Source organism: Ananas comosus, linkage group 20 (assembly GCF_001540865.1).
Source record: "Ananas comosus cultivar F153 linkage group 20, ASM154086v1, whole genome shotgun sequence".
Taxonomy (NCBI): Eukaryota; Viridiplantae; Streptophyta; class Magnoliopsida; order Poales; family Bromeliaceae; genus Ananas; species Ananas comosus.
In genome coordinates this window covers 8,976,999-8,991,621 of record NC_033640.1, presented here as the reverse complement: position 1 = coordinate 8,991,621, position 14,623 = coordinate 8,976,999, and the positions used below count along the sequence as shown (strand labels likewise).

At 42.4% G+C, this 14,623-nt stretch overlaps 2 protein-coding genes across 3 annotated transcripts in view; both read left to right on the top strand.

Moving 5' to 3' along the window:
• Positions 1 to 3,801, top strand: part of LOC109725591 (mechanosensitive ion channel protein 10-like) — a 16,475-nt gene extending 12,674 nt beyond the window's left edge. The window contains 1 exon segment of the mRNA XM_020254831.1: positions 3,580 to 3,801. The gene's annotated coding sequence lies outside the window, so the exon portion shown is untranslated.
• On the top strand, positions 6,277 to 14,243 carry LOC109725631 (mechanosensitive ion channel protein 10-like). Of its 2 annotated transcripts, none has more exons than XM_020254875.1 (7): positions 6,277 to 7,360; positions 8,423 to 8,744; positions 8,939 to 9,077; positions 9,179 to 9,302; positions 12,414 to 12,707; positions 12,968 to 13,170; positions 13,316 to 14,243. In XM_020254875.1, the coding sequence occupies exons 1-7, from the start codon at positions 6,488 to 6,490 to the stop codon at positions 13,590 to 13,592; spliced, it is 2,232 nt and encodes a 743-aa protein (XP_020110464.1). In that variant the 5' UTR covers positions 6,277 to 6,487; the 3' UTR covers positions 13,593 to 14,243. The 2 variants fall into 2 exon arrangements, with proteins under 2 accessions (XP_020110464.1, XP_020110463.1); XM_020254874.1 differs by lacking the exons at positions 6,277 to 7,360; positions 8,423 to 8,744; positions 8,939 to 9,077; positions 9,179 to 9,302 and adding exons at positions 9,427 to 10,319; positions 11,265 to 11,586; positions 11,784 to 11,922; positions 12,021 to 12,144.

Sequence of the window (14,623 nt, the reverse complement as noted above, 5' to 3'; positions counted from 1 at the left end):
ACAAACCCTCTATCCATCAAATCTTGGAGCTGTGTCTTTAGCTCTCTCAGCTCTGCCGGCGCCATCCGATAAGGTACCTTCGAGATTGGTGCAGTTCCAGGAACTACATCAATCACAAACTATATCTCCCTCTCCGGCGGCAACGTCGTGAACTCAGGAGAAAACACATCCGGGAACTCGCGAACTATAGGGATATCCTCAAGTTCCGGCGCTGCCGTAGGTACCTCCACAACTATCGCTAAGAAAGAGATACACCCACTACTCAGCATCTGTCGAGCTCTCGCCGAAGATATCCACGTAGCAAACAACGTGCTCCTGCATCTTCTGAAAGTGAACTCATCCTGGCCTGGCTCGCGGAACGTCACCGTCCTCGCTCCACAGTCAATCGTAGCATAATATCGCGCTAGCCAATCCATACAGAGCACAACGTCGAAGTCCTGCAGCTACCCTAACACTAACAAGTCTGCGGGCATAATCCACGAATCTAGCTGCACCGGACACGATCAATAACACTCTGCAACCTGTAAAACATGGTCCGGGATCTGCACCTCTCGTGCCTGTGCCAAAGCTCCTAACTCTAGACCATACAACAATGCAAATGCTCGGCTAACAAAAGAATGCGAGACACCGGTATCAAAAAGAGTACGAGTACGAATGCCTGAAATCAAAGTGATACCTGCCACCACTCGGTCGACTACTGTAGAGTCTTTCACCTGAGCTGCGTAGACTCTGCCACTCGGAGCCTGCTGTCGCCGCTCAGCCTGACGCGGCACAGATGATCTGTCCTCCTGGCAGAAACTCGAAGCTGCTCTGTAAGACTGCTGGGGTGCTGGTGGGGCTGAAGGTGATGATGGTGCTGGAGATGCTGCTCGGGGACAAGCTGCCCTCATGTGTCCCGGCTGACCACACCCGTAGCACCTGCCCTCTCTCTGCTCACACTGCTGGGGCCAGTGTGGTCCCCCGCAGATCACACACTGCGGTGTCCTCTGAATCTGTCCCTGCTGACGGGATCCCCTAGAACGCTGACGCCCCGAAGACCCACGACCCTGAGAGCGTGATCGTGGAGGCCTCGGCGGACGTCTGCTACTCGACTGTCCTCCGTCCTCTGGAAATGGGCGCTTCCTCTCCTGACTCTGCCCCACGGCCTGAGTCCTCTCCTGAAGTGACAACTCACCTCTCTCCACCCATAAGGCCTGCTCCATGGACGCATCCAGGGTCCTCGACCTCTGCGCCCGCACCAACCTGAAGATATCTGGTCTCAACCCCTGCTCGAACATGTAAACCCTATGTGCCTCATCCCTGGCCACAAATGGCACACAGTTTAGGAGTCGAGTGAACTCCCGAATGTACTCCTGCACTGGACGATCACCCTGCTGGATCCTCCTCAAATCCTCCTCGAGCTTCTGTTTCACGCTGTTGGAAAAATACATCCCGAACAGCATTCCACAGAACTCATCCCATCTCATCTGGGAAGCTACCAGTCCAAGATCTCGTCGCACTCTCCTCCACCAATCATGAGCATCGCCTGCCAAGCAATGGACTCCAAAGGGTACCTGCTCCCTCGCTGGAATGTAAAGATCCTCGAACAACTTCTCTACCGCACTGACCCAACCCTCAACAACCCAGGCTTCAGTGCTACTGCCATCGAAGGTCGGCGGATCAAAACGGCGAAAACGAGCCAGCCTTTCTGTCATCCGCTCCTACTCGGCCTCTGTCAACTGTACTGGTCCCCTAGCAGGCGCAACTGGCGCTACTGGAGCTGCTGCTGGCGGAGGAACTGCTGCAGTGGGCGCTGTCACTGGGGTAGTCGAAGGTGGAACAGCCTGCTCTGATGCACTCGGGACTGTACTCTGCGGCGGAGCTACTCTCTCAAACAGCCTCTCCAACAACTCTCCCTGCCGCCTAGTCACCTCGGTCAGGGCGGCTAACTGTGCAATCAAATTCGGGAATGCACTCGTCTCCGGTCTAGTGATGTGCTCCTGTCGGGCACTCGGCTCCACCTGCTCGGGTACCTCGGAATGTCCCGCACGATCCTGGGTCATCTGAGCACGATCCCGCAACGACGGTCGGCCTCGGCGACGATACATAGCTGAAAGGAACAAATCGGGGTCAGATACAACAAACACTCTCGACCCAATCAACGAAAGTCTGGAAGGCGGCCCCTGTTTTCCTCCAAAATTATGTCGTCTGCAGCCAACATAATTTCTCAGGCCAAAACAGGAACTCCTTCAGTCACTCACTCCGCTCGAGGAGGAGTTAGAACAATTAATCATTGACTTTCGCGATAAATCGCGCCTCTCGCGTCTTGCCTTCCTAAGGTTTGCCAACTTAGGTTTTCTAGGTCCCAATGACCTACAGCTAAGCTCTGATACCAACTTAATCTGTCACGCCCCGGATGTCTCGTTCCCCGGGCACGCCGACAAATCCGCCGTATACAAAGAAATTTTTCCTGTATACGAAGCGATAGCTGTACCTATAAATCATACAATACTACAAACAGTAGTATAGAGCTGCTAAAGTAAACAAAAGCTAAACAAACTGAGTTTCACATACATAGTCCAAAATCCAAAATACAGAGCTACTCGCACTGGCGAGTTAAGTATACTATGTACATGAACCCGAAAACCAAAACGTCTACCTGCAGTAGGGGTGCCTTTAGCTCTGCTCGTCGGGTAGGGCTCTAACTCGTGACGCCTTTGCCTCGATCCGTCTCGGAGAGTGCAGCAGCCGAAACCGGGGGCTCTGCAAAACAGGGGTAACAACAGGGCGTGAGAACTACTGTAAATACAGGTAGTCCTCAGTGGGTGCCACCCTAAACAACATCGGTCCACCCACTAAGTCTACAGAAGGGAGCCAGGATAGTAGTAAATGCAGGAATGAAATCTACCGCTATGAATCACTACACTATCATGCTCTACACTAACCAACTGTAGGAAATGTCAAATCTGACCCAATCCAATCGGGACTGTAAGCATACCCGTCCCTGGGACTGTGAACACACCCGTCCCTGCCCAGTTGTGACAATCAGCTACCTCCACACTACTGGTCCGTGGAGAGCAAGTTCAACCGGCATGAGCGACACCAACGCAAAAGCACTACGCCCGACTCCGGAGTGGCACTCGTGGGAGCTACCAAACCGAGTATGCAGCGTGTCTCTGTCAAGCTCAAACAGGCTCTAACAAGACAAAGTCAAGTAACTGACTCACACTGGTCTAACAACCAACTAGTAACGTGCCCTCGGCANCAACTAATAGGGTTCTGTGTGGTCTCTCAGTTATATCGAGAGTAAGCCCACCCATTGGCAGCCGAACCACAGCATAGTGGTGAAGGACATTGTGAATGTGAACAAGATGAACATGGCTTTGTATGTTCAGCACACCATCAACTTCCAAAACATCAGCGAGAAGAACGGCAGGCGATCGGAGCTCGTCCTCGAGCTCAAGAAGATCTTCGAAGAGCTCTCGATCCAGTATCACCTCCCGCCCCACCAAGTTCAGCTTAGCTACGTCGGCTCCAACCCGCTACCTTTAGCGATCAGTCAAGCCATTTAGGCTCGTTCGAAGTCTTTGTCTGGTCGAGGATTCTGCGTCGACTTTTGTTTACTTAAGCAAGTTTAGCGGGATATTGCTGTAAAATTGAGCCTCCCCATTGATGTTTAGCGCGGTAGTGGTTGGGGAACTTGAGACGGTCACATACACCGGCGGAAAATGCTTGGATGAGGAGCTCCTCATTCCAGCTTACTGGACATCTTTTAAATTTGCTGATTAATCCAGTATTAAGGATCGGGGGTTAAAACTTTTAGATTAGAACCAAACATTTAAGATTCAGGCGCGGGGTGAATCAGACGGGCTCACCAAATTATCTCAACGAGATCTTGTTGAAGAGGCTCCCCATTGAAGTTGCGCTCTCCACCATCCTTCTGCTTTGGACGGAGGTACAAAGTACAAAGTATATTCACTTCTTGAAAAAGAAAACGCTGCTTGTACGTTAATACATAAGTATAAATTTTGTACCTCCGTCCGGTTCATAAATATTTACATAATTTTTTTTTGCCATGAAAAGGAAATGAAACTAATAGGTAAGCATCCGTTTGGTTCGGGGTTTAAGGGGTCGAATAACTTCTTAACTCCGAAGTTATTTTTAAACACCTAATTTGGGAGGTGGGGTTAGCTAATTCTACTTCACTATTCTAACCAAACAAAATACTAATTTATCCACTATCTTTCTTATCCCATCTATTCTAATTAAATACTATTTTATTTATACTTGGACTAAATTTAATTCTCAACCAAATACAAAATTATTTTAATTCTACCTTAATTCTGAATTTAACTTTATCTCTGAAATAATAAATTTTTACTTAATTATTTTAGATGACTGAAATATAAGATCACCTGCTCCAAAGGTGTACCAGCAGTATTTCTTTATTCTAAAGAGTGTCCAGCAGACGAAAAAAGGATAGCTGTATCAATATCCCAACATTTATCTTTTATTCTTTGTTATTATTATTATTAGTATTTTTAATTTGGCCTATATATATTTTTTGATATCATTTTTTTTTTTTTTCCGTAATCAAGTCTCAATCGTCTCAATTTCTATTAACTTCAATAAAATAAACCATGTCAATTCTAATAAAGCTCTATTTAACTCATAAAAGAGAAGTTAAAAATTGACAGAGCAACTAATCCTACGAAGGTTAAGAATCTTATTAAAAGAAAAATTATCGGTCATTACTAGCATAAGTGGCAAAGCACTTAATAGCTGCAGCTATATTTTTAAAAAATAATCAAAATGAGTAGTATATTATTTTTAAAAAATATTAAAAGGAAGAGAAAAAAAAAAGGGGGGGGACGAGAATAAAAATTTGGATAAAGGTTGGACACCATCGAATTGAGCTAGAATAATACTTTTAAAAGCACCCTTAGTGGTTCTAAGTTTCTAGTCCTTGAATCTACTCCTTGATTACTAATAGCCTTTGGATCAAACACTATTCCATCTATTACTACCTATCACTATCATCTCAATCTCATATCTCTTCATCTAATCGCTAAAAACTCAAAGATATCGTTTGGTTCGAGGATAAGCAAAAAGTGGCTATTCCAGAAATAGATATAAATTGAGGTAGAAGCGGGGATTAGATCAATTTTACGTTTGGATAAAAATTGGATTATTTCTGGGAATAAAAAACATAGCGCTTGGTTAGGTAAGATGAAACAAGAAAGAAAGTGGGTTTTTATAAATAAAAAAATAATGATATTACCCTCTTATTATATTTGAATTTGAATTTTTAAAATTTTAAATTTATATTTTTAAATTAAAATTTTAATTTTTAAATTTTAAACTTTAAATTTTATAATATTAAAATATAATTTATTATAATATTTAAATATAAATAATATGTATTAATATAGTACAATTAATAATTTTATAATAAAAATAATATATTATATTATATAACATATAATATTTATATAATTAAGTTTTAATTCAATTTATAATTTAAATTACGTTTGAAATTAAGCATTGGAATAGTACTATTCCACCAAAATGGTGGAATAGCAAATCACTTGTTATTCCGAAATAACCGGAAATAGAAAGGTTTGACCGGAATAAAATATTCCGACCAAATTTCACCCCGTTTGGCGGAATAGCGGGGATAACTTTCGTTATCCTCACTTATCCTCCGAACCAAGCAGGGCCCAAAGCACTACCTTTATGGTACTTTTGAGAGTATTCTAACTCAACTCGGACACCATTACCACAACTCAACTAAATTTTTATGCATGTTAATTTTCGTATATATTGAACGGCTAAGATAGATCCAGCACAAAGATCGATCGCACAGATCAACGGAGGGAGGAATTCTACACTATCATACTTGTATCACGTCATCAATAACAAGTCAATCGCATTTCTTCTTTTCAAATAAAAATACAATAAAAATATTTTTTTATAATCATAATTAAACATATATTTTTAAAAAAATATTTAATTAATTTATTACGTCACGTCATCAATATAAACGTTGCATTCTAAAATTTTTCCAACGGGAGGAGGTTCCAGTTCCGAGTTTATGTCGGCTCCCGGGCTAGCACTAGTCGACATCACCATTGCACTCCGTACCTCGCCCAACTTTCCGTAGATAACTTTTCCTGTTCGCTCGCGAACACCAACCACCATTTTCCTCCTACGAAACCACGTATTTTGACACGTGGCGGAATCACAAGCGATACCCGCATTGTTCGCGATCCATCGCGTACCCCTTTCTCCGATTTCGTGCGCATTGTTAAAAAGGCAAAATCCATTTTTTAAATTCCTTAACGGCTACTTTTTTTTTTTCTTTTTTTTCTTTTTTTTTTTTCTCTCGCACTCCCACGCACAATTTAGAAGCACTTCTCTAAAAAAAAAATCTACTACTGCTTCACTCAGAAGCGCTTCTCAAGGATTTTTTTTTTTTTTTTGGGTTTTTTTTGTCTCTTCATTGGCCATGGACGATGATGATACTCACAAAGAGAGGAGCATTGAGCGAAAGCAAGGCGAAGTCGTCGTCGTAATCCAAACCGGCGCAGCAGCAGCAGCAGCAGCAAAGTCGGCGCCGACTTCTTCTGCGAATGTCGAAGGTTTCGAGGATTCGGCGCCGAAATCATCGCCCCCGCGCGTCGGAAACCCCTCCCCGGAGATCGCCAAGGCGCCGAGCCCTAGGAAGCTCCCACGAACCCCCAATCCCGAAACCCTAATCCGCTGCAGATCCATCTCCAAGCCCAAATCCCGCTTCGTCGAGCACCCTCCCCACTCCTCCGCGGCGGCGGCGGCCCCGACCCCGAGCTCGACCTCCCCAAACCCTAGGGCGTCCCTGGGCACCCCCAAAACGCCGTTCCTCGACGCGGACGACGAGGAAGAGGAGGACGAGGAGATCTACAAGAAGGAGCAGCATATCAACGCGAAGGCGAATCGGCGTCGGCGGTGGAGACTCGGGGCTCTGGTCGAGTGGGCGATCCTGATCCTCGCCATGGGGTGCCTCATCGCGAGCTTAACCGTGCGCAAGCTCCAGGGATCCGTGATCTGGGGCTTGGAGATTTGGAAATGGTGCTTGATGGTGACGGTGATCGGCTGCGGGGGGTTGGTGACGCAGTGGCTCATCAATTTGCTCGTCTTCATGATCGAAAGGAACTTCCTTTTGAAGAAGAAGGTGCTCTACTTCGTCTACGGGTTGAAGGATAGTGTGCGAGCTTGCATTTGGCTAGGGCTTGTGCTCCTTTCCTGGTTCCTTCTCTTCAATGGAGGGCTCGAGAGGTCGAAGAAGACGACGAAGATCCTCAATTACGTCTCCCGCTTTCTCGCATCGCTCCTGATCGGATCGGTAACTGTGAAATTGTTAATATATATTTCCGTACATGTTTCCTACTAGATCGATCTTTTAGATAACATGGTATCCGAGCCAATTCTAAACCCCTTGGGTATGTGAGGTCGTGGAGTTCAATACCCACATATATTCAACATTTAACAGGTTATTATTTGATTGCTTTGTCTAAAAGCTTAAGTTGTTAGAGAATATATAGATCTTACCTGAACTATGAACTATAACTTATTTTGAAATATATGCTCATAACTTCAAAAGTTAAAAGTTAAAAGTATTTACTGCATAACATGAATTTAAAAATTTTAATTTTACTATCCAAACTTAGACAATTTGTAAAAAATTTTGCAGAATTTTCTGTTTGGCTACAGAATATTCCATCAATGTGTCATTAGTACAGCGAATATTTGGTAGTATAATTAAAAGTTATACGATTTTTTAAAATATTATAAGTTCAGATAGTAAAATCAAAATGTTTTAATCAAGATGCACTATAGTTTCGGTAAGGTCTACACATTTTTACCTTTAATATTTAATAGGATAAATTACACTTTTGGTCCTCAAACTATGGGGCACGGGACACTTTAGTCCTTAAATCTTTAATTTGTTGTAATTTTTGATACGAACTTTCTAAATTATTGCATTCAATTTCTGTAGTCCAATTTAGTTAGTTAAATATTGACAAATTATTTGTGCATAAGTGATATAGCATCTTAACTATTCTCGCATCATCGATCATAATATTTTTACATCACTACTACATCAACAATTTGTCAACATTTAGCCAACTAAATTGAATTGTAGGAGGTGATTGCAATAATTTAGAAAGTTTGAGGCAAAAATTACAAAAAATTAAAGTTTAAGGACCAAAGTGTCACGCGCCCAATAGTTTTGAAGAGCAAAAGCTTAATTTACACTATTTAATATTCCTCCTCATGTCTGTGGTTAAGACTTCTAATAGGAGACTTGAGCTTAGGGCTTCTTGCTCTTATATGTTGTGAGTTTTATGTTTCGGCTAAAAGTTTAAGTTGTAGAGAATGATGATTAATGTTTTATATCCGATAGGTAATATGGCTCGCGAAAACCCTTGGCATGAAGATATTAGCTTCTTCTTTCCACATGACCAAGTTTTTCGATCGGATCCAAGAGTCAATTTTCCATCAGTACGTGCTGCAGGCGCTCTCCGGGCTGCCGTTGATGGAGATGGCGGAGAAGGTAGGGAGAGAGAAGAGCACAGGGCAGTTAAGCTTTCGGAGCACCAGGAAGGGGAAGGCTAAAGGAGGGGAAGAACAAGCAGTGATTGATGTCGGGAAGCTTCATAAGATGGATCAGGAGAAGGTCTCGGCTTGGACAATGAAGGGCCTAATCAATGTGATCAGGACTTCAGGTCGTGAAAGAACTAACTTCTGTAAATGCTCAAGCTGTTTGAGAATGTTATTCTTGATAATTTATATTAACTGCTCCCCTTATGCCTGCGTTCGAGACTTCCTGCTGGCCCAAAATGTGAATTCTGAATTAAGTGCTTGAACATAGGACATCCTGCTTTGATATTATGGTCTTATGATAATTTATACTTTACAGAGCTCACTACAATCTCGAACACAATCGAAAACTTTGGCGAGGAAGGCTGGGAACAGAAGGATAGGGAGATTAATAGTGAGTGGGAAGCGAAGGCTGCGGCTTACCGGATTTTTAAAAATGTCGCCAAGCCTGATCACAAGTGATGGATCTCAAAATCCAATTGCCTTCTTCTTTATATCTCTTTGCCTTATTTTTTTTTGATCTCTCCTGATGTGTTTCCTCTTCTTCTTGGGTACTTAGGTACATAGATGAAGAGGATCTTATGAGATTTTTGAGCAAGGAGGAAGTGGAATCCGTGCTTCCGATGTTTGAAGGAGCTGCTGAGACAAGAAAGATCAAGAAGTCAGCATTGAAGAACTGGGTGGTAAATTCTGTAAACTTCAAATTCTATTAGATAGTTCCTTGTTGTTGCCGCTGCAGCACCGTATTTTCCTTTGATTTCTTTCTCTCTTTTGTCATTTAGTTGAAAACTATTAAGATAATTNGTATTTTTGTCTCTTCGTTGGCCATGGACGACGATGCTCACAAAGAGAGGAGCATTGATCGAAAGCAAGGCGAAGTCGTCGTCGTAATCCAAACCGGCGCAGCAGCAGCAGCAGCAGCAGCAAAGTCGGCGCCGACTTCTTCTGCGAATGTCGAAGGTTTCGAGGATTCGGCGCCGAAATCATCGCCCCCGCGCGTCGGAAACCCCTCCCCGGAGATCGCCAAGGCGCCGAGCCCTAGGAAGCTCCCACGAACCCCCAATCCCGAAACCCTAATCCGCTGCAGATCCATCTCCAAGCCCAAATCCCGCTTCGTCGAGCACCCTCCCCACTCCTCCGCGGCGGCGGCGGCCCCGACCCCGAGCTCGACCTCCCCAAACCCTAGGGCGTCCCTGGGCACCCCCAAAACGCCGTTACTCGACGCGGACGACGAGGAAGAGGAGGACGAGGAGATCTACAAGAAGGAGCAGCATATCAACGCGAAGGCGAATCGGCGTCGGCGGTGGAGACTCGGGGCTCTGGTCGAGTGGGCGATCCTGATCCTCGCCATGGGGTGCCTCATCGCGAGCTTAACCGTGCGCAAGCTCCAGGGATCCGTGATCTGGGGCTTGGAGATTTGGAAATGGTGCTTGATGGTGACGGTGATCGGCTGCGGGGGTTTGGTGACGCAGTGGCTCATCGATTTGCTCGTCTTCATGATCGAAAGGAACTTCCTTTTGAAGAAGAAGGTGCTCTACTTCGTCTACGGGTTGAAGGATAGTGTGCGAGCTTGCATTTGGCTGGGGCTTGTGCTCCTTTCCTGGTCCCTTCTCTTCAATCAAGGGCTCGAGAGGTCGAAGAAGATGACGAAGATCCTCAATTACGTCTCCCGCTTTCTCGCGTCGCTCCTGATCGGATCGGTAACTGTGAAATTGTTAATATATATTTCCGTGCATGTTTTCTACTGGATCGATCTTTCAGATAACATGGTATTCGAGTCAATTATAAACCCCTTTCTGAATGTGAGTTCGTGGGTTTTAATCTCCACATTCTAAGCTACTAGAGAGATATATAGATCTTACCTGAACTGTAACTTATTTTGAAATATATACCTGCAACTTCAAAAGTTAAAGTTTTACTACATAACATGAGTTCAAAATTTTTTATTTTACTATCCAAACTTAGACAAATTGTAAAATTTTTGACAGAATATTCCGTTTGGCTATAGAATATTCCATCAAAATGTCATTAATACTGCGTATATTAGGTAGTACGATTAAAACTTTCGAATTTTTAAAAATATTATAAGGTAGGGTAGTAAAATCAAAATGTTTTAATCAAGTTTCGGTAAGGTCTACACATTTTTCTCTTTAATATTTAATAGGATAAATTACACTTTGGGTCCTCAAATTATGGGGTGAGTGATACTTTGGTCCTTAATCTTTAATTTGTTGTAATTTTTGACATGAACTTCTGAATTATTGCAATCAATTTCTACAATTCAATTTAGTTGGCTAAATGTTGACAAATTGCTGATGCAGAAGTTAAGATGTTATATCAATTCTGCATCAATAATTTATCAATATTCAGCTAACTAAATTGGACTGCAGAAATTGATTGCAATAATTCAGAAGTTCATGTCAAAAATTACAACAAATTAAAGATTAAGGACCAAAGTATCACTCACCCCATAATTTGAGGACCAAAAGTGTAATTTACCCTTATTTAATATTCCTCCTCGTGTCTATGCTTAAGGACTTCTAATAGAAGATTTGAGCTTAGGGCTTCTTGCTATGATATTTTCTGAATTTCAACTAAAAGTTTAAGCCGGTAGAGAATGATGAGTAATGTTTTATATTCGATAGGTAATATGGCTCGCGAAAACCCTCGGCATGAAGATATTAGCTTCTTCTTTCCACATGACCAAGTTTTTCGATCGGATCCAAGAGTCAATTTTCCATCAGTACCTGCTGCAGGCGCTCTCCGGGCCGCCGTTGATGGAGATGGCGGAGAAGGTAGGGAGAGAGAAGAGCACAGGGCAGTTAAGCTTTCGGAGCACCGGGAAGGGGAAGGCTAAAGGAGGGGAAGAACAAGCAGTGATTGATGTCGGGAAGCTTCATAAGATGGATCAGGAGAAGGTCTCGGCTTGGACAATGAGGGGACTAATCAATGTGATCAGGACTTCAGGTCGTGAAAGAACTAACTTCTGTAAATGCTCAAGCTGTTTGAGAATGTTATTCTTGATAATTTATATTAACTGCTCCCCTTATGCCTGCTTTCGAGACTTCCTGCTGGCCCAAGATGTGAATTCTGAATTAAGCGCTTGAACATAGGACATCCTGCTTTGATATTATGATCTTGAATTCTGAATTTATACTTTACAGAGCTCACTACAATCTCGAACACAATCGAAAACTTTGACGAGGAAGGCTGGAAACAGAAAGATAGGGAGATTAATAGTGAGTGGGAAGCGAAGGCCGCGGCTTACCGGATTTTTAAAAATGTCGCCAAGCCTGATCACAAGTGATGGATCTTAAAATCCAATTGCCTTCTTTATATCTCTTTGCCTTTTTTTTTTTTGATCTCTCCTGATGTGTTTCCTCTTCTTCTTGGGTACTTAGGTACATAGATGAAGAGGATCTTATGAGATTTTTGAGCAAGGAGGAAGTGGAATCCGTGCTTCCGATGTTTGAAGGAGCTGCTGAGACAAGAAAGATCAAGAAGTCAGCATTGAAGAACTGGGTGGTAAATTCTGTAAACTTCAAATTCTATTAGATAGTTCCTTGTTGTTGCCGCTGCAGCACCGTATTTTCCTTTGATTTCTTTCTCTCTTTTGTCATTTAGTTGAAAACTATTAAGATAATTCGGTTCAAATATGTGCTCTGACAAATTTAATGAAGTCAGAAATTAGGTAAAGGGATGCCAAATGCTAATAGAACCTCAAAGTTGCTTCAAGGACATGCTCTTTTGCTTGCTGTGAGTAAATAGCTTAATTTTTGTGACCATGTTTCCAGGTGAAGGCCTACCTCGATCGGAAGTCCCTTGCACATTCCCTAAACGACACTAAAACCGCAGTCAGACAACTGCACAAGCTAACGACCATCATTGTTGTTATTGTGATTATAATTGTTATGCTTCTTATGATGGGCATTGCAACTACCCAAGTTATCGTCGTCATTTCGTCCCAGCTTTTGGTGGTTGTTTTCATGTTCGGAAACACATGCAAGACTACATTTGAAGCCATCATTTTCGTCTTCATTATGCACCCTTTCGATGTCGGCGATCGTTGCGTCGTTGATGGAGTACAGGTAAATATTTTGACTTTATTACAACTTTTGCACCTTATGTATATGTCCCTGCTGCAATATCATATATATGTATATCCATCGCCCTGAAACATCCTATTGTAGTATATACTCCATAAAAGTGAGGTTAATATCAAAAACAATCATATATGATGGCATTTTTTTTTTTCTATATATACAAGATTTTATATATATATATATATACATACAAGGAAAAAGTGTTCTATGATCTAATATTTCTATGAACTAATTTAAATCGACAGATGACTGTGGAAGAAATGAATATTCTGACGACCGTTTTTCTGAGATACGACAACGAGAAGATATATTATCCGAATGCTGTCTTGTCGACAAAACCAATCAGCAACTTCTACCGGAGCCCGAATATGAGCGATTCCGTTGGATTCGCCGTCGACATTTCGACTTCTGTGGAAAGCATTGCGACTCTGAAATCCAAAATAAAAGCGTAAGTTCCTCATTGATTCTTTGTTTTTTAATTCAAAATTTTAATCACCTTGTTTGTCGCTTTCAAGTAAGAACTAGGAAGCGATTAGGCCCCATTTGATTTTTCGTACATTTGCCGACTAATAGGGTTCTGTGTGGTCTCTCAGTTATATCGAGAGTAAGCCCACCCATTGGCAGCCGAACCACAGCATAGTGGTGAAGGACATTGTGAATGTTAACAAGATGAACATGGCTTTGTATGTTCAGCACACCATCAACTTCCAAAACATCAGCGAGAAGAACGGCAGGCGATCGGATCTCGTCCTCGAGCTCAAGAAGATCTTCGAAGAGCTCTCGATCCAATGTCACCTCCCTCCTCACCAAGTTCAGCTTAGCCACGTCGGCTCCAACCCGCTACCTTTAGCGATCAGTCAAGCCATTTAGGCTCGTTCGAAGTCTTTGTCCGGTCGATGATTCTGCGTCGACTTTTGTTTACTTTAGCAAGTTTAGCGGGATATTGCTGTAAGAATGAGCCTCCCGTTGATGTTTAGCGTGGGTAGTGGTTGGGGAACCAGAAACTTGGAGGGCGATCGTCCACAACTTGAGACGGTCACATACACCGGCGGAAAAAGCTTGGATGAGGAGCTCCTCATTCCAGCTTACTGGACATCTTTTAAATTTGCTGATTAATCCAGTATTAAGGATCGGGGGTTAAAACTTTTAGATTAGAACCAAACATTTAAGATTTAGGCGCGGGGTGAATCAGATGGGCTCACCACATTATCTCAACGAGATCTCGTTGAAGAGCTCGCCATTGAAGTTGCGCTCTCCACCATCCTTTTGCTTTGGAATTCGTGCTAATGCTTTTGCTTTCGAATTCGTGCTAATTTATGTGATGGATGGTAGCTGTAATCGACCTATTAAATTTGTCTCTGGTTGGGGGAGGCTTATGTAATGTAATGATTGGTTGTTAACAATTACTTCTGGTAGAATGGGAGCTCATATTCATGCTTATTTTTGTGACTAAGTCCCCCCCCCCTCATTATTAACCATGAATGTGATGACTCCATTTGGAGAGGAGAGAGTAGTTACACACTTTGTCACTGGACTTGTTTTAGGTTTGCAATTGATGCACAGGGCCTCAAAATTTCTTTTCAATTTAAAAACTAAGATGGATGGAGAAAAACTTGAGCAAATCTCTTCTTCAAAGGTATAAGGTATATGCATTAGTTAATTTTTGGCTAAATTGCAGAAACACACGTATAGATTTTTTTTTTTTTTTTACTTTTTCTTTCTAATTTGTAAAAATTTATAGTTTACTTTTTTAGTATTTCAAGTTGTTATATGTTGTTAATATTTAGCCCTCCTGCATTAGAATTTCATTACTACTTCGTCTATTTTTTATAATTTATATCAAAAATACCTTCTAAAATAATAGGAATATATTATTATTATTATTTTTTTTTTTTTTATAG